At 44.2% G+C, this 23,719-nt stretch overlaps 1 protein-coding gene across 3 annotated transcripts; it reads left to right on the forward strand.

Moving 5' to 3' along the window:
* Positions 1-22,050, forward strand: IFT46 (intraflagellar transport 46). Of its 3 annotated transcripts, none has more exons than XM_059707682.1 (12): positions 2-160; positions 834-930; positions 4,678-4,757; positions 7,662-7,792; positions 11,526-11,600; positions 11,748-11,841; positions 12,532-12,660; positions 13,560-13,681; positions 14,017-14,083; positions 20,852-20,912; positions 21,116-21,201; positions 21,651-22,050. In XM_059707682.1, exons 3-12 carry the CDS (start codon positions 4,713-4,715, stop codon positions 21,744-21,746), a joined length of 906 nt encoding a protein of 301 aa, XP_059563665.1. In that variant the 5' UTR covers positions 2-160; positions 834-930; positions 4,678-4,712; the 3' UTR covers positions 21,747-22,050. The 3 variants fall into 3 exon arrangements, with proteins under 3 accessions (XP_059563667.1, XP_059563665.1, XP_059563666.1); XM_059707683.1 differs by lacking the exon at positions 2-160 and adding an exon at positions 216-356; XM_059707684.1 differs by lacking the exon at positions 21,116-21,201 and having other exon boundaries at positions 1-160; positions 21,651-21,787.
* The last annotated feature ends 1,669 nt before the right edge of the window (positions 22,051-23,719 follow it).

Below are 23,719 nucleotides of genomic sequence, written 5' to 3' on the forward strand. Positions count from 1 at the left end.
AGAGCTCAGAGCCGCCTGTTCCCCTAGCGACCGGCCGCGGACCACAGGCGGGTCTCTCCGGGCGGAGTCCCTCAAGTGGCCTGGCCAGGGTTGGAGCGAGACCCCAGCCGCAGGCCGGGGTGCCTTCCAGGCAGAGGAGACGGATTCAGCGGGGCTCCAGGTAGGCGGCAGGCGGGGGACCGCTGCCTCTCCCGCCGGGAGGAAGGAGGACGCCTCTTCCCGCCGTCCAGGAGCCCCGTGTTGCTCGTCTCCGTTACAGCTGCTCCTTGACTCCCTCCCTCCCTCCCGTCACTCACCATCATCCTGCTGCGTTTACTCCCCAAGAAACTGAGGGGGATTCGACCTGCAAGACGGAGGTGGGGTGGAGGTGGGGTGGAGGTGGGGGCGATGCTCCCGGGGTTATTGGACGGGACTGAGACGGGAGTGCCCCCGGCGCCCGGTCGACGAGGGAACCCCAGGGACAGGCCTCTTCTAGAGCCGGTACGGCCTCCCTGGGAACCTCGCCAGCCTCGGGGGACGCACGGAGCCCGGGAGAGAGCCGCCAGCCCCCAGGAAAGCTGTGCCCCTGCGGCGGGGCTTGACCGTCTGGGGAGCCGGGGAGACGTCAGCCGCTGTTCCCGCCAGGCGCCGCCTCCTCGGCCAGCCTGGCCGCAGGCCCTACCGGGGCTGCTGCAGAGGGACTCCCTGCTGGACCTCGGGCCAGCGGGCCTGAAGGAGGGTGTGAAAGGGGGCGAAGTGGGTGTCGTGGGGAAGGAAGAGGATCAGTGCCCCTCTCCACGGAGTGCGTAGTGGCCGATCATATGCGCTCTGTAACCATGTCTCCTTTTGCTTAGACCAAGATTGTTGAAAACCAGACATACGATGAGCGCCTAGAGATTAACGACTCCGAAGACGTGGCAAGTATTTATACTCCAACCCCAGGATACAGAGGTAAGAGAGGAATGAGAAGGAAAGAAAGAAAACGGTCTTCGGAACAGAGAGCAGCTGGACGATGGCTGTCTCCCAGAAGTCCGTTTTGTAATAGCAGATGGCCACGCTCAGAGCCGGGTTTCCTCACTTGCCATTGCTCCTGTGTTGTAACTAGTTTAGGGGGAAGAAAACACAGCCCCCAGGTTTCGGGGTCTTCCTCCAGCCTGACCAGTGTTCCCAGCTGCCACTTACTTTAGGCTGCTGCTCTGCTCAGTCTGTCAGGGGCCTGGTGTGTGTGTGTTTTAACTTATTAAAACTGTTTTGCTCATTTTTGAAAATGCTTCAGTAACCTCCCCTTAACCTGCAATCCCAGTAAAAATATCAATGGGATAGTTTAAGAGGACCTGACACTGTCATTTATTCAACAATGCACTATATATAGAGGCCCATTGCACGAAGAGATTCGTGCAATAGGCCTTCCCTTCCCCTGGATGCCCGCACCAGTTTTCCTCTGGCACCCGGGACCCAGGCCTTCAGTCTTGGCTCTGTCATTTCCTCCCTACTTATGCAAATTAACTGCCATCTTTGTTGGGTTAATTTGCATACTCTCCTGATTGGCTGGTGAGCATAGTAGAGGGATGATTAATTTACATGCTTGTCTATTAGGTAAGATATATATATATATATATATATATATATATATATATATATATATATATATATATATGTATGTATTGATTTCAGAGAGGAAGGAAGAGGGAGAGAGAGATAGAAACATCAATGATGAGAGAGAATCATAGATCAGCTGCCTCCTGCAAGTCCCCCACTGGGTATTAAGCCCACAACCCGGCCATGTGCCCTTGACCAGAATCGAACTGAGACCTTTCAGTTCACAGGTCGATGCTCTATCCACGGAGCCAAACCAGCTAGGGCCAGCAATGCATTTTTGAATGCATACTGTGCATCAGTCTTATGCTCAGAACTGCACATACAGGTATTAAAAGACATTGCTTCTGCCACCCTGAGGCTTGTAATCATGGGAGACATGACAAATGAATAAATGAACATACAAATGTGGTAAATGCATTGATGGAGGCAAAGAGCTTGATGTTAGGGAGAATAATGGTGAGGAGTGGGATCTATTTTTTTTTTTAAATATACTTTATTGATTTTTTACAGAGAGGAAGGGAGAGGGATAGAGAGTTAGAAACATCCATGAGAGAGAAACATCGATCAGCTGCCTCCTGCACACTCCCCACTGGGGATGTGCCAGCAACCAAGGTACATGCCCTTGACCAGAATCGAACCCAGAACCCTTGAGTCTGCAAGCCGATGCTCTATCCACTGAGCCAAACTGGTTAGGGCGGGATCTATTTTTTAAAAATATATATTTTTATTGATTTCAGAGAGGAAAAGAGAGGGAGGGAGAGAGAGAAACATCAATGATGAGAGAAAATCATTGATCAGCTGCCTCCTGCACACCCCCTACTGGGGATTGAGCCTGCAACCTGGGCATATGCTCTTGATCAGAATTGAATCCAGGACCCTTCAGTCCACAGGCTGATGCTCTATCTACTGAGCCAAACCGGCCAGGGCTGGGATCTACTTTTGATAGGTTATCAGGGATGGCCTATGAGGTGACATTTCAGACTGAAAGATGGGGGGATCCAGACAGTGAGGAAAAGTAGGCCAGGAAAAAAGAACAGCAAATGAAATGTGAAAAGGCCCTGATGCCAGAAAGAAATTGAGTTTGAGGACTTGAAAGGGACCAGCATGTGGGGGGAAGGAGTGATATCAGAATCAACATGCAGGAGGGAGGTGGAGCGAGGCAGCAGCGGGAAGCAGAGCCCTGGAGGCTGCCCTGGAATGGGTGGAAAGGTGAAAGGAGGAAGCAGTTGGGAGGACTGCTGCAGTGGCTGAGTTGAGTGATAGTGGCGTGTATGTTGCGAGGAAGCTGAGAATAAAGAGAAGAAAAATCACTAAAACTTGTCCAGCCGGTGTGCTCAGTGGTTGAACATCAACCCATGAGCCAGGAGGTCATGGTTTCATTCCCAGTCAGGGCACATGTCTGATTTGCGGGCTTGATCCCCAGTGTGGGGGATGTGTAGGAGCAGCTGATCAGTGATTCTCTCTCATCATTGATGTTTCTGTCTCTCTCCCTTTCCCTGCCTCTCTCTGAAATCAATAAAAACTATTTTAAAAATCACTAAGACTTGATTATGGATTGGATTTGGCTTTTGAGTTAGGAACAAAGGGTGACATTTAGGGTTGTTTGTTTTTTGTGGTAAATACCATATACCTAATATAAAATTTACCATTTTAACCCTATTTTAAGTATATAATTCAGTGGCATTAAGTAAATCCATATTGCATAGCTATCTCACTATCTATTTCCAGTTCTTTTGCACCATCCTGAACAGAAACTGTACCCATTAAATAATAACTCCCCATCTCCCTCTGCCTCCCAGCTCCTGGTAGCCTCTATTCTACATTGTCTCTATGAATTTGCCTACTCTAGGTACACATAAGTGGAATCTTACAATATTTGTTCTTTTGTGTCTGGCTTATTGCACTTAGCATAATGTTTTCAAGATTCATTCATGCTGTAGCATGTGTTAGAATATCCTTATTTTTTATGGCTGAATAATATTCCATTGTCTATATAAACACATTTTGTTTATATAGCCATCTGCTGTTAGACATTTACGTTATTTACATCTTTTGGCTATTGTGAATTTGTGAATATGCTGCAATGAATATTAGCGTACATGTATCTGAGTCAATGCTTTTAATCTTTTGGAGATATAGATATATATATATACCTGGACTCCCAGGTTTTTGACTCAACCATGTTTTTAATCATGCTGGCTGTGGGCATGATAAATTCATTTTCATTTTGAGTAATTCAGTAGGCTGGAAAATGGTGTTTAATAGGCATTTATTTGATTTAGAAATCATGCCAGTTAATATCTTACATCTGGTTAACTATTCAGAATATTTTTATTGCTTTATGGGCACTTATTCGGATTTATTTTTTAAAATATCTTTTTATTGATTTTTAGAGAGAGGAAGGGAGAGAGATAAATAGGAATGTCAATGATAAGAGAATTATTGATCGGCTGCCTCCTGCATACCCCCTATTGGGGATCAGGCCTGCAACCTGGGCATGTGCCCTGACCAGGAATCAAACTGTGACCTCTTGGTTCATGGATCGACACTCAACCACTGAGCCACATGGGCCAGGCTGATTCAGATTTATATTTGTGATTAATATTTGGCAGGAGCTGGGTTCGTTTCTTTCATCTAAGTTCTTTCATTTGATCCTTACAACAGTCCTCAGTGAGAGGTATTACGGACCTCGTTCAGAGGTAGGAATACTGAGACCCAGAGAAGGGGTCATTTTGTCCAAGTGATAGAATGTCCTCCAAACTCAGTATTTTGAGTATAAATCCAGTACTCTTTTCACTTTATTAATTACTAACCTCATTTTATCAATGTGTATGTAAACTAATGGCAGATTTTATACTATTTATGTAACAGCAAATAATCAGTTAGTATAATGTCTAACCCAGTGCCTTAACCACAGAAATGCTTAGTAAATACATGTTTGAATTGAACTGACAGAGCCATGGCTAGGGTTCAGTCTCCTATCTTTTAGCTAGATGCTCATATAAACTGTGGTCAGATTATAAAATATTATAAACTAGAAATTATTTGTCCTTAAAAATTCTTTTAACAATAACCTAAAGGGAAAACTTTTCTTCTAAGGACTTGCTCGTTCTGCCCATCTTCCAAACAAGACTATGGCTGATAACAGCAGTGATGAGTATGAAGAGGAAAATAACAAGGTGCAGTATAGCCCAGCGTCTCCTGCTTTGATTGTTTAGTAGTTACAGTTGACACCAGTTCAGTAGTAAGCATTTCTTGGATGGTCACCTCCAGTGGTCTGGTACCTTTGAGCTCATGGAGGATAATCAGGAAGAAAAAACCTTAAGATTTTTGACTCTCCTTTGGAATAAAGACTACTATTACAGCTGACTTTTTAAAAAGATTTTTAGAAATTGAGTTTTAGACAGAAAGGAAGGGAGAGAGAAAAACATTAATCGGCTGCCTCCTGCACTCCCCCTACTGGGCATCGAGCAGGTAACCCTGGGGATGTGCCCTGACTGGGAATCGAAACTGCAACCTTTCTATGTAGGGACAGCGCCCAACCAACTGAGCCACGTCAGCCAGGGCTACCGCTGACTTTCTGGTGAGGAATTTCATATAATATAGGCCGGTGTTCTGCAAACTTTACTGATCATAAGAATCAACTGGAGACACTTAATTTTTAAAATGCAGATTCCCAGTCCCCATCTAGAAATACCAAATCAGAGTCTTGAAGGTAAAAGCATGGGGGTTTATATTTTTAGCAAGCACTCCAAGTAATTTTCTTTCTTTTCTTTTTTTAAAAAATATATTTGTATTGATTTCGGAGAGGAAGGGAGAGGGAGTGAGAGATAGAAACATCAGTGATGAGAGAATCATTGATCGGCTGCCTCCTGTGCCCCACACCGAGGATCAAGCCCAAACCGGGAATTGAACCCTGACCTCCTGGTTCATAGGTCAGTGTCCAACCCCTGAGCCCCGCCAGCCAGGCCCAAGTCATTTTCTTTATTAAGCAAGTTTGGAGTCATTGTTTTAGGCATTCGTTTATTGTCAATATTTTGTGAAAGAGACTTTAATTTTGAAGTCTTAAGACCCAGGTGTTACTTTATTGTTGTTCTATGAACTGTTTCTGAAGAAAGACAGAGAGATGCCTACAGCTCTAAGCCAGGTGAGGCCTTAAAGTAGCACGTGTGCTCTTTTAGCACCATTGTGTTCAGCCTTAGCCTGTGGTCCACTGGTCACAGGTCAGCTGTCCGTGAGGAACAGGAGCCTTCACAGCTCTATGGGAGAGAACATTTGAAGCAGCGCAGAAAGCTTTGGTGATATAGACTGATTTCGTAAAAGGCCCGAGAGGTGCCATTTTAATGTAGCCCCACTTTGTGAGTAGTGTGCTGTGTTTTTAATAGTGTGCTGTGTTAACATCTAATCCACAGAGTCATTTTTCAGGTATTTGTATAATGCTATGTTATAAAAAAATATCCAAGGCCATGTATAATAAATCTGTGTTGTGCTGTGACCAAAAGAAGTTTTTGTGTTTGTGTGTGTTTAAATAATTTTTTATTGATTTCAGAGAGGAAGGGAGAGGGAGAGATAGGAACACCAATGATGAGAGAGAATCATTGATCTGCTGCCTCCTGCATGCCCCACACTGCGGATCGAGCCCACAACCCAGCATGTGCCTTGAGTGGGAATTGAACTGTTACCTCCTGGTTCATAGGTTGATGCTCAATCACTGAGCCATGCCAGCTGGGCCCAAAAGCAGTTTTTGATGTCCTTTAATGTGTCACAATTTTATGTGCCAGTAGCTGCTTTACCATGAAATAAATCTACAATAATAAAAGGATAATATGCTCGTTAGACTGGACGTCCTTCTGGACAAAGCTGGGGGCCAGAGGGAAGCTACCCAGGTCTCAGGTGCCGGAGGGAAGCCGGTGCCAGCAGCCAGGGGAAGGAAGGTCTACTCTTGCACGCATTTTCATGTACCGGGCCTCTAGTGTTATATAATTTAAAAACTAGAACCAAAATCTATTAACCTTAGTATAAGCCTTATAGCATTTGGAAACCAAGCTTTCAAAATCTACTTTTAAAGGGGGCCAATTGGTCATCCTTCAGGTCCTAAGTGAGGGCACTTCTCAGGCTCCAGGCCACAGAGGCAAAGATATGGACCCCATCCCAGCTGCCCCTCCAAGCACCATCAGATCCCTTCTCATGGCCTCGAGAGGGTGGGATGGTACATAGAGAACCTGAAGCTCAGAAAGATAGGTTGTAATGCCAGTAACAGAAGAGTCTCTTGAGATACAATGCATAGTCGTTGCATTTTTTGTATTTAAAAAATTATTGATTGATTGATTTTAGAAAGAGAGAGACATTGATTTGCTGCTCCACTTATTAGTTCATTCTTATATGCTCCCTGACTGGCAATTGAACCTGCAGCCTGGGTGTATCGGCACGATACTCTAACAACTGATCCACCCAGCCAGGGCCTTATCCTTGCATCTAACTTAAGGGGGAAGGGAAGGAAAATTTGGATCAGTTAGATACCCTTTGAAGAGAATGGAAACAGAATACCTGTAGTCTCCGGAACTGCTGATCAGAATTCAGGCACAGAGATGGTCATGAACTTTCTTTTGATAGTTACAAGCAGCTTACTCTGGGCAGTCTTGCAAATTAAATACTAGATTTCCTCCTTAGGACCTCTGAATATTAAGATCCCCTAAAGTTTGTCTTCACACTTCACTTTTCCTCATTTCCTTCCAATATAACAATTTAGAGGTGCCTTTCTCCAAAAGTCCCCAAGTTTTAGGGTTGAATCTACTGGGTAGTTTATGCAGAGGTCTCAGGGTCTCCTAAGTAACAGGTCAGATAGATATATATTGGATAAAATTTATGCCCAAACCTCAAGCAGAGAACTAGAATGTGGTTATAGAAAGTGGGGACCAGTGTGTAGTCAGCAGGAGCAGACGGTCTCGAGGCCTCTCGGGACTGCTGCCTTCTCTCTGATGTGGGCCAGGAAGGAGGGACGGGTTAGGGTCCTGGGAGAAAATGACACAGGTTCACTCCTGTTTCCTTACCTGGTCTCTCTCGCCGGCTGTGCCCTCTCCCAGGAGAAGAAGAAGACCTTGCAGCTGACGCCTCAACAAGGCTTTAGTGAAAATGACGATGATGATGATGACTCATCGGAAACGGATTCGGATGAAGATGATGATGATGAAGAGCACGGAGCCCCACTAGAAGGGTGAGGAAAGCACCTTCTTCAAAACATGGACTAGGAGAGTACCAGTTAAAAGTGAAGTTCCAGCATCTCCTTTGATCTCTATTTAGGATTTCTGTGTGTCTCAGAAACCCAACTGAATGAGTTTTCATTCTTTTCTGATCCACTGCCTCCCTGAGTCTCAGTGTCACTTGCACTGTCGGAAACATTTGTGGACTCGGGTCATGTGGATTCGCTGCGTAAATCCAAAAGATGGTCCCTGACTTCGGGGAGTTCACATTCTGGGGCAAAATAAAGTTATGTACATACCAAAGCATTTCTGTTTAGCAAGGAAGCACACGGGCACAGGAGTAGGAAACTCTAAGCTCAGATCCTTTATGGACAGGTTCTTCAGGGCCCACGTGAGGCAAAACGTTCCTGAATGATGCTTAAGTACAAACGCCTCGCCCTGTTCCAAACCCTGTTGTTAGAGTAGTCATGACCCGTCCCTACAGGTTTTAATCAAAGTGGATTCGAAGACCCATCCATTTAAAATATAATTACCGGTTAAATAAAGGATGATATAACCAGTCAGTGGGACTTTATCTAGCCCTGGAAAACAAGAGGCAGCACTCTTTGCACGGGTAAAGAACAGTCTCCAGGCCCTTGCTGGTGTGGCTCAGTGGCTAGAGCGTCGGCCTGCGGACTGAAGGGTCCCAGGTTTGATTCCACCCAAGGGCATGTACCTCGGTTGCAGGCTCAATCCACAGCCCTGATTGGGTGTGTGCGGGAGGCAACCAATCGATGTATGTGTCTCACATCCATGTTTCTCTGTCTCTCCTCCTCCCTTCCATTCTCTCTAAAAATCATTGGAAAAATATCCTCGGGTGAGGATTAACAACAAAAAAGAGAACAATTTCCAAGTGATACTATTAAATTTTTAAAAGGTATAGAAGTGTTCATGCTTTGCTACCATGTGTATAAAACAAACATTACATAGACTATGCGTAGGATACACTAGAAATTAATAATAGTGATTATTCTTGGAAGGAGAACTTGGTGGCAAGGGGACAGGTGTGGAAGGGAGACATAACTTTTCATTGTATGCATTTTGTACCTTTTATTTTGTATCATATGCATATATCATTTATTAAAGTACTTAAATAAAAATAAAAATAGTTACCTTACCTTTGCATTATCCACCTGCAGGTTGACATTAATTAAATGAAGCAAATGTTTAATACCATACTGACTTTTCATGCTTCCCAACTTACTTCCCTAATTATAATTAGGGAAATGTAAACTTTAAGTCATTAATCTACTTAATTTTTTATTAAGCAACTCTCCCCAGAACGACTTTATTAATAACTTTCAGTTAATTATATGCTTTGTCAATGTTCATTGCATTTTACTTAATTATAATTAATATATATTCTATTTTTTATTGTATGCATTTCATGTGTCAATACAACTATTTTGTTGTTGTTGTTAATCCTCACCTGAGGATATTTTTCCATTGATATTTAGAGAGAGTGGGAAAGGGCGAGAGACAGAGAGAAACATGGATCTGAGAGAGACACATTGATTGGTTGCCTCCTGCACGTGCCCCGATTAAAGCCGGGATCCAGTCTGTAACCGAAGTACGTGCCCTTGACTGGAATCAAACCTGGGACCCTTTAGTCCGAGGGCTGACGCTCTGTCCACTGAGCTAAACCAACTAGAGCCAAGTATTTTTTAGTAACCATGCAATATTCAACTTGAACATACCTAACCATTACTCAACTGTTGGGTATTTTGTTTCTAATTTTTGACCTCTATAAATAATACTGTGCGCTCTCCCCACTCCCGTCGCTCACCCCCACGTGGGACTTCCTTTCCCGCGAGGCGGGGTTCCACCCCCACGGGGGGGGGGCGCGGGTGTTCCTGGAAGGGGGTGGGCCGGGCCGCCCCTCCCACCGTGTGACCGCTCCCCCACTCCTCCCGCCCCCCGCCCCCCCCCCCCCCCCCCGCGACGGGGTGCGGGGGTGGGGGGGCGGGGCGGACTGTCCCCAGTGCGCCCCAGGCAAAGTCGCGCCATCAAAAAAAAAAATAATAATAATACTGTGAAAAACATCTTCACAAAAATAACTTATTTTCTTTTTTAAAAAAATATATTTTATTGATTTTTTTTCAGAGAGGAAAGGAGAGAGAAAGAGAGTTAGAAACATCGATGAGAGAGAAACATCGATCAGCTGCCTCCTGCACATCTCCTACTGGGGATGTGCCGGCAACCCAGGTACATGCCCTTGACCGGAATCGAACCTGGGACCTTTTAGTCTGCAGGCCAACGCTCTATCCACTGAGCCAAACCGGTTTTGGCTAAAATAACTTATTTTCTTGAGGCAAATTATTTTCATGCCAGAAATTAAAATCTCATTCTACCTTTTCTCTTCATCCCTTTCATTCAGAAAAGGGGAGGCCCAGCTGATGTGGCTCAGTGGTTGAGCATTAACCTATGAACCAGGAGTTGACAGTTTGATTCCTGGTCAGGGCACATGCCTAGGTTGCAGGCTCGATTCCCAGTAGGGGGCATGCAGGAGGCAGTTGATCAATGATTCTCTCTCATCAGTGATGTTTCTGCTATATTCTAAAATGTTTAAAAATTATGTTTTGTGCCAGGACCGGTTTGGCTCAGTGGATAGAGCGTCGGCCTGCGGACTGAGAGGTCCCAGGTTCGATTCCGGTCAAGGGCATGTACCTGGGTTGCGGGCACATGTGCAGGAGGCAGCTGATCGATGTTTCTCTCTCATCGATGTTTCTAGCTCTCTATCTCTCTCCCTTCCTCTCTGTAAAAGATCAATAAAATATATTTAAAAAAAAAAATTATGTTTTGGATTTTCTGCAGCTCTGTTCTTTATTGTCAGAGATAACAAAGCTAATTTTAATAAATTTTATTTTTTTCTTTTTTCAAATATATTTTATCGATTTATTTTTTTTTTTACAGAGAGGAAGGAGAGGAATAGAGAGTTAGAAACATTGATCAGCTGCCTCCTGCACACTCCCCACTGGGGATGTGCCTGCAACCAAGGTACATGCCCTTGACCGGAATCGAACCTGGGACCCTTGAGTCCGCAGGCTGACGCTCTATCCATTGAGCCAAACTGTTTAGGGCTAAATTTTATTTTTTAAAAATATATTTTTATTGATTTCAGAGAGGAAGGAAGTGGGAGAGAGAGAGAAACATCAATGATGAGAGAGAATCACTGATTGGCTGCCTCCTACCCCCCCGCCCCCCCCACTGGGGATCAAATCCACAACTCAGGAATATGCCCCTGACTGGGATCAAACCCATTCTGTAGGCCAATGCTCTATTCACTGAGCCAAAACAGCTAGGGCTAATTTTTAAAAAAAATATATTTTATTGATTTTAGAGAGGATGGGAGAGGGAGATAGAAACATCAGTGATGAGAGAGAATCATTGATTGGCTGCCTCCTGCACACCTCCTACTGGAGATCAAGCCCGCAACCCCGGCATGTGCCCTTGGCTGGAATCGAACCTGGGACTCTTTAGTCCGCAGGCTGACGCTCTATCCACTGAGCCAAACCAGCTAGGGCCAGATAGGGCTAATTTTAATAAATTTTAAATTTGCCTTGCAAACCACCCAGGAAAGGCAGATGTGGGTGGAGCATAATCTAGGTTTTGAGTCCAGTGCCCAATGAGTATAGTAGCCCAGGGGCTGAACCAGGGCTGGGTGGCATCTGCTCCTCTCTGGGTGGAATCATATATTTCTTTCCCCAGGGCCTATGATCCTGCCGATTATGAGCATTTGCCAGTCTCTGCTGAGGTTAAAGAACTCTTCCAATATATAAGTAGGTGAGTATTAGGTCTTCTTACCATAACCCCCTGGCCCTACCTTGCCCTTTCCTGCCTCTAGTCTGAAACAAGGCCATTCTCAGATTTTTAAAACCTAAATAGTAAAGTAAGTTTCTGTTTCCATCTTCCCTTGGCATTATCTCCTAGGTATACACCTCAGTTGATTGACCTGGACCACAAACTGAAACCTTTCATTCCTGATTTTATCCCAGCTGTTGGGGATATTGATGCATTCTTAAAGGTACAGTCAGAACATCCTAAACGTGAGTCCAGAGGTGTTTCTTCTGACACCTCTATTACTCTACCAGTTCCACTAATTTTCTTGACAAGCATTGGCTACCTTGATATATACCCTTCATTTCATTAGAATTCTTAACCTTGCTCTCTACTCCATGTTATATTCATTGCTATTCTGTAGTACTTGATTATCTCATTATATGTTAAAAATTGTTATATATTTGCTGCCTAATTATCCATGACTTCAGCTTTCTATTTAAGGTCCTGTAGATCATGTATGTTTTCTTTTTCTTTTTCTTTTTTTAAATATATTTTATTGATTTTTTACAGAGAGGAAGGGAGAGGGATAGAGAGTTAGAAACATCGATGAGAGAGAAACATCGATCAGCTGCCTCCTGCACACTCCTCGCTGGGAATGTGCCCACAACCAAGGTACATGCCCTTGACTGGAATCGAACCTGGGACCCTTGAATCCGCAGGCTGATGCTCTATCCACTGAGCCAAACTGGTCAGGGCTCATGTATGTTTTCTAGGTAGGATTTTAGTGCAGTATGGCAGACAGGCATGCTTTTGATACTAGTAGCAGTGATGAAACAGAATAGTTCTTCCTCTTGAGCTTATTGAAAACAAGATGCATGGCCTTTTTATGTCTGTCTCATTTTTTTCTCTGTTTTCTCACTTTTCTCTTACCCAGGTCCCACGTCCTGATGGGAAGCCTGACAACCTTGGCCTCTTGGTATTAGATGAGCCTTCTACAAAGCAGTCAGACCCTACAGTACTCTCACTCTGGTTAACAGAGAATTCCAAACAGCACAACATCACAGTAAGATGCTAGTATAGTACAGGCCCAATGGGAGAGGGCCAGAGTGGAGGCCTTGTTGGTGTGTATATGGTTGATTTACTGCCTACTAGAAGTGATGGCTGTGGTTTCAGGACAGTCCTATTTTTTACATAACAGTTTTATTGAGATATAATTTACCTACCATAAAATTCACCCTTTAAAATTGTACAGTTTCGTGATTTTTAGTATATTCATAGAACTGTAGAAACATTATCATCTAAGAACATTTTCATCATTCCAGAAAGAAACTGTGTACCCATTAGTAGTCATTCCTCATTTCCCCCTGCTCCTAGAATCTGGTAACTGCTTCATTTTTTTTTTTTTTTTAATGGCTGAACACAATTCCATTGTATGGAAACTTCACATTTTGTTTATCTACTCACCTGTTGTTTCCACTTTTCTTAATTATGCTGCCGTGAAGATGTACAAGTTTCTACATGGACACATATTGTTATTTCTCTTGGATATATATGTAGGAGTGGGATTACTAGGCCATATGGTATCTGTTTAGTATTTTGAGGAACTGCCAAACTGTTTTCCAAAGTGGCTGAATCATTTTACAATTTGCTACCAGTGATGAATGAAAGTTACAATTTCTCCACATCCTCATCAGCGCGTGCTACTCTCTTTTTCACTGTAGCTATCCCAGTAGGTGTGAAATGATGTGTTATTATGGTCAGTCCTATCTTACTGACCTTCTCCTTTCCCAGGGCTCTAGAAAGTTTTATCAGGGTTTCCTATAATCTTCATTTGGCTGCCGTGAAGCCTCCCTTTTCATCAGCTACTTTGTGTATGAAATAGCAGCAGCATAAGATGAGTCACTCTGTGAAAATGAGAGCTACTTCAGTGCCACGAGTCAGGCTTTCCCCTTGATTTTCTAGCAACACATGAAAGTAAAGAGCCTGGAAGATGCAGAAAAGAATCCCAAAGCCATTGACACATGGATTGAGAGCATCTCTGAGTTGCATCGTTCTAAGCCCCCTGCAACTGTACACTATACCAGGTAAGAAATGCTACCTTCTTCACCACTGTAACCCATGGCAACCGTCGCCATGTGGAAACCCATTGCGTTTGAGAAGAGGGCCCAAAAGCTGGGGACATATCTGACCAACTGAGGTCCCGTAGACCATGGCAGCTACTGGCTGAGATTGCAGACACGAAGACTGTGATTTATCTGGTGTTACTTAGCCAGCTTCTCCAAACCCCAGGTCCAGGGAAGGTTTGAGATGCCCAGTCTGTATTCTCTGGAAATCCTAATGTGCCAGATCGAGGACCTCTCAGAGATTGCTGATGTCATCTGTCCATGTTTCTTGTTCATATTTACCTCTCTACTCTTAGACCCATGCCTGATATTGACACGCTGATGCAGGAATGGTCCCCAGAGTTTGAGGAGCTTTTGGGCAAGGTGAGTGGAAGGTAGCAAGAGCTAAGAAACTATGGCATTCACTCTAGGGCCCAGTGTTTTCTCTCTTCCTATATCATTATCATTATTAGCTTATTAATTGAGGTAAATTACATAATCAGAAAGGTACACATACTAATTTTCACAGCTGAACACCTATGTGTAAATCAACACATTAGATAAAAAAGCAGAACATTGCTAGCAACCTAGAATTCCCCTCATGCTCAGATATCCCAACATAACCACTATCCTGACCTTTTCTCTTCCTTTTTTTTCTTTTCTGTCTTTTTTCTTCCTAATTTCTAATTCCATAGATTAGGTTTGCCTATTTTGTATTTTATCGAAATGTAATTGAACTCTTTTGTGTCCTATTTCTTTTGCTCATCTATATTGTTCATCCATGTGAAGATTCATCAATATTGTTTCCTACATTGTTGTCCTTTTTTTCTCATTACTGCATGATACTACCTTGTTTGAATATGTGACAATTTACTTACCCATCCTATGGTAGCCATTTGGATAGTTTCCAGTTTTGGGTTATTATAAATGAAATATTATTACAATATTATGTTAATATTTCTAAGAACATTGTAACATATACGTATTGGTAAACATCTATATGTATTTCCTGTATTATTACTTTAGACTCTACTTTTTCAGAGATATTTATGCTATTCTTAAGTACCCCAAATTTCAAAAATACAGGAATAGAACAATCAGACTGCAGGCAGAGGCAGATCTCTGGAGGCTTTGAGTCTTTGCCTGATCTCCTTCTGGGCTCAGGGATAGGAAAAGCAGAGCCTGGTGCATACCTTGGTCCTTTCCAAAAGCACCCAGCCCCAGCAGAGGGAGCCACAAGCTGTGGATTGCTGATAGCTCCAAACAGGGGACTCAGGGCCTATCAGAAACAGTGTCTGACATTGTTCTGGACTAGAGATTGGGCACTGTAGCACATCTACCTAATACACAGATACAAATTCAAACAGACAGCCAAAATGGGGAGACAAAAAAAAATCCTCAAATGAAAGAACAAGAGAATTCTCCAGAAGAAGCTCTAAACGAAATGAAGATAAGAAACTTATCAGATAGAGAGTTCAGAATAATAACGGCAAAGATGCTCAACAGCATGAGAAAAGGTATAGCAATTGTGAAAAAGCCCAGAGGTCCTTAATCTGGCATATTAGGATTTCAGGAGAACACAGACTGGGCAAACCAAACTTACACGGGGTCTTGGAAATGAAGAATGAGATAGCACTAATAACATTGGAGCTTGGCCAACATGGCTCAGTGCTTGAGTGTCAACCTATGAACTAGGAGGTTACAGTTCAATTCCTGGTCAGGGTGCATGCCCAGGTTGCAGGCTCAATCCTCAGTAGGGAGTGTGCAAGAGGCGGCCGATCAATGACACACTCTCGTCGATGTTTCTATCTCCCTCTCTCTCTGAAATCAATAAAAATATATATTTTTTAAAAAGAACACATTGGAAGGAATACACAACAGATTAGGAGAAACTGAGGATTGGATCAGTAAATTAGAAGACAGGGAAGAGGTGGTTAGGGGCAATCAGGCAGGCAGAGGCAGTTAGGGGCGATGAGGCAGGCAGGCAAGCAGGGACGATCAGGCAGGCAGGCAGAGTGGTTAGGGGCAATGGGGCAGGCAGGCAGAGTGGTTAGTGGTGAGCAGGCAGGTAGGCAGGCAAGCGGTTAGAGCCAGTGGTCCTGGATTGCGAAGGGGATGTCCGACTGCCAGTTTGGGTCCTGCGGGATTGGGCCTAAACTGGCAGTTGGACATCCCCCGAGGGGTCCCGGATTGCGAGAGGGTGCAGGCTGGATTGAGGGACCCCGCCTCCTTCATGCACAAATTTTGTGCACTGGGCCTCTAGTATTCATATAATAGGTATGCCAGGAGGAGAGAAAGTGAGCAAGAGATAAAGAATGTGTTTGAAGAAATAATGGCAGAAAACTTCCCTAACATGGTGAAGGAGAAAGTCACACAAGTTTAGGAGGCACAGAGAGTCCCAAGCAAAAAGAATCCAAACAGGTCCACGCCCAGGCACATCATAATTAAAATTCCAAAAATTAAAGACAGAGAATCTTAAAGGCAGCAAGAGAAAAGTAATTTGTTATCTACAAAGGAACTCCATAAGGCTGTCAGCTGATTTCTCATGAGAAACTCTACAGGCCAGAGGGACTAGCACAACGTACTCAAGATAACGAAAGCAAGGATCTGAAACCAAGATTACTATATCAGCAAGGCTGTCATTCAAAAATAGACGGTGAAATAAGAGCTTCCCAGACAAAAAGAGGCTAAAGGAGTTTATCACAACTAAACCAGCACTGCAAGAAATGCTAAAGGGACTGCTGTAATGAGAAGAAGAAATAGAGCCCTAGCCAGTTTGACTCAGTGGATAGAGCATCGGCCTGTGGACCTAAGGGTTCCAGGTTCAATTCTGGTCAAGGGCATGTACCTCAGTTGCAAGCTCCTCCTGGCCCTGGTCCGGGCATGTGCAGGAGGCAACCAATCGATGTGTTTCTCTCACATTGATATTTTTCTCTTTCCCTCTCTCTTCCACTCTCTTTCTCTAAAAATTAATGGAAAAATATCCTCGGGTGAGGGTTAGCAAAATAAATAAAATAGAATCTTAAAAAAAGAGAGAGATAGACGTAGATATAAACAAGTGGAAGAATATACTGTGTTCATAGATTGGAATAATTAACATAATTAAAATGTCTATACTACCCAAAGCAGTCTACAGATTCAACACAATTCCTATTATAATACCAATGGCATACTTCACAGAGCTAGAACAAATATTCCAAAAATTTATATTGAACCATAAAAGACCCCATATAACTGCAGTGATCTTAAAGAAGAATGAAGTAGGAGGGATCACAATACCATATAGCAAACTATACTACAAAGCCATTATAACCAAAATAGCCTGGTACTGGCACAAGAACAGGCATATAGACAAATAGATCACAACAGAGACCACAGAAATTGGCCCACACCATTACAGTCAATTAATATTTGACAAAGGAGGCAAGAACAAACAATGAAGTAAAGACAGTCTCTTCAAAAAATGGTGCTGGGAAAACTGGACAGACACATTCAAAAAATGAAGCCATACCATCATCTTGCACCATACACAAAAATAAACTCAAGGTGCATAAAAGACCTAAATGTGAGGCATGAAACCATAAAAGTCTTAGAAGAAAATATAGGCAGTAAAATCTCACATAGCAATATGTTTATGGATATATCTCCTAGGGCAGCAGTTGCCAACCAGTGGTCTGTGAGGTCCAAAAGGTTGGCAACTGCTGGTTTAAGGAAACCTTCGAAGCAGCGGTTACCAAATGGTGATCCACACCACTAGTGGTCCGTGAGACCTGAAAGGTTGGTGACCGCTGTCCTAGGGCAAAGGAAACTAAGGGAAAATAAACAAATGGGACTACATCAAAATTAGTTTCTGCACAGCAAAATACCACAAACCATTACATTGAAAAGGGAACCCACTGAACGGGAGAACATATTTGTCAATGATACATTTGATAAAGGGTTAATACTCAAAATATATAAAGTATTCATACAACTCAACAAAAAGAAGACAGACAATCCAATTAAACAATGGGCAGAAGACCTGAATAGACATTTCTCCAAAGAGGACCTACAAATGCCAAGAGACACATGAAAAAGTGCTAAAAGTCACTAATCAGAGAAATGCAAATTAAAACCACAATGAGATACCACCTCACACCGGTCAGAATGGCTATCATAAAAAAATTAACAAGTGCTGGTGAGGATGGGGAGAAAAAGGAACACTAGTTCACTGCTGGTGGGAATACAGATTGGTGCAGCCACTATGGAAAACAGTATGGAGTTTCCTCAAAAAATTAAAAATGAAACACCATTTTTAATTTGATCCAGTGATCGCAATTCTGGGAATATATCCTAAAAACCACAAAACACCAAACGAAAGAATATGTGCACCCCTATGTTCACAGCAGCATTATTTACAATAGCCAAGATTTGGAAACAGCCCAAGTGCCCATCAGCAGATGAGTGGATAAGGAAGCTGTGGGACACTTACCCCATGGAATACTGAGCAGCTGTAAAAAAGAGGGAGCTCTTACCCTTTGGGACAGCGTGGAGGGGCCTGGAGACTATCAAGCTCAGTGGAATAAGCCAAACTGAGAAAGACAAATGTCACATGATCTCACTTATTTGTGTTATCGAATGAACAAAATGAATTGACCAACAAAATAAGACCTGAAGCAGGGAGGCATGGAGCAGACTGAGACACCTCGATGTGGGGTGTGGGGATAAGAGATAAACCAGAGAACTTCTATACTTATATGCACAGCCCATAGACCCGGGTAATAGGGTGGTGAAGACCTGGGGGTGGGTAGGGGCTGGGAGGAGGGGCATAAGGAAGATATCAGAAATACTGTTAACGATTAAAAATACATTTTTAAAAACCCTGCAACCCAGGTACATGCGTTTCACCAGGAATTGAACCCGAGACCCTTTGAGGGTCAGTGCTCCAACTACTGAGTAATGCCAGCCTGGGCTAACACCTTGATCTTAAATTTCTAACCTCCAAACTGAGAAGATAAATTTCTCTTTTTGAAGCCCCCCAGTTTGTGATATTTCGTAACGGCAACCCTAGCACACTAATAATACATCACCGAGAATTTAAATGACCAAGTATTTTTAAACCCACAGGTAAATGCCTACCAATAAGAATAGAAAATAATCACTTCAGGAACCTTGCAAATAATTTACTAGAAAATGATAAACTGACTCTATACATAGTAGCAAATAGAATGACCAGTGGGTCTGGATGCTTTGATGACTACACCGTGGTTGAATTGACTGCTTCCAAACTGGACCACATTCACAGTTATGCTAATCACTACCCATGGATTGGGACTAAGCCCAGAAGAGACAGGGAAACCACACTTCCTCTGGGAACCACACTACCTCTAGTCTTGGCCTGATGGAGCTTTCTGCTTCCCAAGAGATACTTAGGGGCATCTGTTCTATTTCTACTTAAAAAAGAACATACAGTGGAGTCAAGACAGTCTCTTCAATAAATAGTGTTGGGAAAATTGGACAGATACATGCAAAAAAATGAAACTAGACCACTAGCTTACACCATTCACAATAATAAACTCACAATGGATAAAAAAAGACTTAAATGTAAGTCAGGGAACCATAAAAATCCTACACAGCAAAATCTCAGACATCTCCCACGGCAGTATGTGTATGGATACATGTCCTAGGCAGTGGTTGGCAAACCGAGGCTCACGAGCCACATGCGGCTCTTTGGCCCCTTGAGTGTGGCTCTTCCACAAAATACTGGCTCTTCCACAAAATACCGACTTCTGCGCATGGGCCATGAAGTTTCAATTGCACTGTACGTGCGTGCCTGCACGTGGTATTTTGTGGAAGAGCCACACTCAAAGGGGCCAAAGAGCCGCATGTGGCTCGCGAGCCGCCGTTTGCCGACCACGGTCCTAGAGCAAAGAAACTAAGGAGAAAACAAACAAACAAATGGGACCACATCAAAATAAAAGGCTTCTGCACAGCAAAAGAAGCCATCACCAAAACGAAAAGGGAGCCACTGTGTGGGAGAACACATTGGCAATGATACATCTGATAAAGAGTCAATACCCAAAATGTATAAGGAACTCATACACCTTAACAAAAGGAAGACAATCCAATAAAAAATGGATAAAGAACCTAGAGAGACACTTCTCCAAAGTGGACATACAGAAGGCCAAGAGACATGAAAAATGCTCAAAGTCACTGGTCATCAGAGAGATGCAAATCAAAACAACAATGAAGTATCAGCTCACACCTGTCAGATGGCTACCAGCAACAACAAGTGCTGATGAGGATGCGGAGAAAAGCGAACCCTAGTGCACTGCTGGTGGGACTGCAGACTGGTGCAGCCACTGTGGAAAACAGTATGGAGTTCCTCAAAAATTAAATATGGAACTGCCATTTGACCCAGTGATGCCACTTCTAGGAATATATCCCAAGAAACCCAAAACACCAATCAGAAAGAATGTATGCACCCTTATGTTCATAACAGCACAATTTACAATAGCTAAGATCTGGAAACAGCCCAAGGGCCCATCAGTGGATGAGTGGATAAAAAAGTTGTGGTACATTTACACCATGGAATACTATGCAGCAGTAACAATGAACAAATAATCTGATGAACAAAATAGATCCAGAGACATAGAAGTTAGATTGTGTGCTACTTTGGTGGTTAATGAATAGGCCCAATTCCATTACACTGATCAGAGAAAAAACAAGCATATTGTATTATTCCCTGGGGCTGCCATAACAAAGTACCACAGGCTGTGGCTTAAGCAACAGATATGTATTTTATTTTCTCACACTTCCAGAGGCTTGACATCTGAAAGCAAGTTGTTGGCACAGTTGGTTTTTCCCAGAACCTTTCTTATTGGCCATCTCCCTGTGTCTTCACAGGGTCTGCCCTCTGTATGTGTCCGTGCCTTTATTTCCTTTTTTAATAAGGACACCAGTCATACTGGCTTGGGGTCCATCCTAATGATTAATTATCTCCTTTAAGACTGTATCTCTAATACAGTCATGTTCTGAGGTGCTGGGGGTTAGGATTTCAACATATGGATTTGGTCCGGGGGGACGCCATTTAGCCCATAATACATGTGACTATGGTAACAGCTCTTAGAGAGAGTCAGCTTTTGACCTTGGCTCCTCCTTTGCCCCTCCCAGGTGAGCCTGCCCACGGCCGAGATCGACTGTAGCCTGGCGGTGTACATCGACATGATCTGCGGTAAGCTCTCCCAGCCCTTCCTTGTCCCGACCGGGGAGAAATGCGTGAAGGGCCGTGTTTGGGCTTGTGCCACTACCTGCTGGGTATTTCACTCCCAAAGCCATGGGCACACATCCCGTTGGAGGGCATCGGCTCTCCTCAGCAGGTGCCCCGTAAGCCCTAGATTTTTGTGTGGTTCTGCTCATGGGAGGTCTTGGTTTCAGCCATCCTAGACATTCCTATCTACAAGAGTCGGATCCAGTCTCTCCACCTGCTCTTTTCCCTCTACTCCGAATTCAAGAACTCGCAGGTGAGTCCAGCAGGAGGGATGGACTTGCAGTGAGGGCTGCTGCCGTCTCACTGTTCTGAGTCGGCTCTGATTGTGTCCTGGGACCAGGGAGGCTGTCTCTGCCCTGTCCCCGTTACCCTTCCCCACAGCAGGCCGGCGGGCGGGGCGGGGCTTCTAAGGAAGAGGGAGGGGAGGGGAGGTGGGTCTTCACTGAGGTTACAGAGGGCACTCATTCTTACAGGGGAGCCAAGTCGCCTATTGCACAGAAGCAGGAAGGAAAGGAAAGGGTGTATTTTTATAGGAAGCAGGACACATTTCTAGCTTTTTTTCAAAGACAACACCAAGGAATTGTTTTGAAAGCACAGTTGGGAGAAAATTGGAGCTTAAGGGGTTGTAAAGAGGTTAGTTCTTGCTAAAATGTAGCAATGAGCATACTCCAAACACTCCATGTTCCCTCTCTTTCCTCACAGCATTTTAAAGCTCTAGCTGAAGGCAAGAAAGCATTCACCCCTCCGTCCAAGCCCACCTCCCAAGCTGGAGACGCAGAGACAATAACCTTCAGCTGAGGCACCTCCCGCGCACTTCGTCTCAAGGCCGAGCCGCTCCTGGCCTGTGTCATCTGGACTCGGGCAGTGTATGCCCTGCCACCCTTCCTGCCAGGAAGCCCTGCACACTCGCTTCCTTCCTATGGGAGCTTGTACCTCTACCACCCGGGGGATTTGATCAGCAAACTGGAATTTCTGGGACCCTAGGATGCTCAGGTTAGAAGAAAAGTTAAAAGATGTTCTTACAGCAATGGAATTATTTTCTTTCATTCTTAAGTGAGTTGGCAAAGATTTTACAAATAAAATGCTCTTATCTTTCAGGTTACCCTGCTGTTCTATCTATAATACGAGAAAGAAAAGGCAGACTGAGCATAAAGCAGAGATAAGGAATTTGGCCTAGTGATGGGCTTTCAGTGAATAATAGTTTAAGCAAAACAACTTTGTGGGATAAAATCAGCCACCGGTCCTCCGAGGTCGGCAGTGGCGGGGCCATTTCTCCCAGAGCTCATTTTCCTGTGGGTCACTCTCCAGGGAAGGTTGCTGCCCGAGGCCCACCTGCCTGACTAGCTCCAGGCCGCCGGGCTGTGCCTTAGGAGCCCAGCTGTGCAGGAGTCCAGGGGAGAGATCACTATGCCGGGGTTAGAGTGGGAGTTGTGGCAGGAGTACACGGGTAGATTTGGGAAATATTTGCAGGTTATATCCCCCAAGCTCTAGCCAGGAAGTCAGAAACCATGCTAGTTATTTCCAACAAAGGGTGTTAAGTATGGGAAATTGGTTACAAAAGTATTGGAAGGGCTGAAGAAACAAAAGGGAGGGTAGAGGGTGCTGAAGGGATGCAGGTTATAGGGTGGCACCCACTGCAGTGCAGGGAGAGGTGCACAGTGTTGAGTGGCCGTGGAGGGGCCACATGAGCACGGCTGATGCAGCGACCTCGTCCCACTGCTGCCTGTCCTTCCTCCCATCTTCTCACGTCTTGCCAGGGCTCCCATTGCCAGAAATTAACAGCTGGCAGGGAAATCTGGAAAATCCAGCATATGAAGCATAGTAGAGAAGGGAGAGGGTCGGGGTTGAGGCAACAGAAATAACCAGGAGAGGAAAAACCGACAAAATGTGGTGATAGATCGGATGTGGGAGGTGAAAGGAAAGAATCGAGGATGACTCCCAGGTTTTTGGGCTTGAGGAACTGGATAATAGGGGAAGGTGGGGCAAGAATTGATTGAGGGAAAAATTACATTAAAGTGCTAGACTGTCTGCCTAACGTACATGATAAACACATAGAAAGGAGGGGAGTCATTTCTTAGAATCCTAAACCAAGTATGAGGCTCACATTATGCTTGAATGTGAGGAGCAGGGCTTTGGAGCTCAGGCCTCCCCCTGACACCGGGTCTGCACCAGGTGCTGTGCTCTCGGTGGATTTCATTAATGCTCACACTTAACTCATGGGGAAAAGAGAAGCAAAATGTGATGGGAGCTCAGATTCTCCACTGGATTGGCTTCTGTGGCTAGAGCTGAGTGAGACTCCACACTGATAGATACAGTTGCTTTCTGTCATTCATGGTAGTTCTGTTCTGTAAGTCACCATGAACACCGAATTAACAAATACTGAACCATTGCTCCTGGGGAAATACGGGGTTAGGTTTCTTTGTGCCTCGGGTCGCAACATTTTCATCTGCCAGCCATTGGTTCATTGAGTTCACAGCCACCAGCACTTGTCCAGTGAAACTTGTCTCACACTCTCTCCACCAGGCACATCACATCCTTACACTTAGGAACACTAGACAGCCGCTCGGAACCATGCCCGGGCCGTTTCAAACAGTCAAGTCATGCATTGGCTACCAGGGGTGGGCAAACTTTTTGACTCGAGGGCCACAATGGGTTCTTAAACTGGACCGGAGGGCCGGAACAAAAGCATGGTGGAGTGTTTGTGTGAACTAATATAAATTCAAAGTAAACATCATTACATAAAAGGGTACGGTCTTTTTTTTTTAGTTTTA

The sequence above is a fragment of the Myotis daubentonii genome, chromosome 9, assembly GCF_963259705.1.
Source record: "Myotis daubentonii chromosome 9, mMyoDau2.1, whole genome shotgun sequence".
Lineage (NCBI taxonomy): Eukaryota > Metazoa > Chordata > Mammalia > Chiroptera > Vespertilionidae > Myotis > Myotis daubentonii.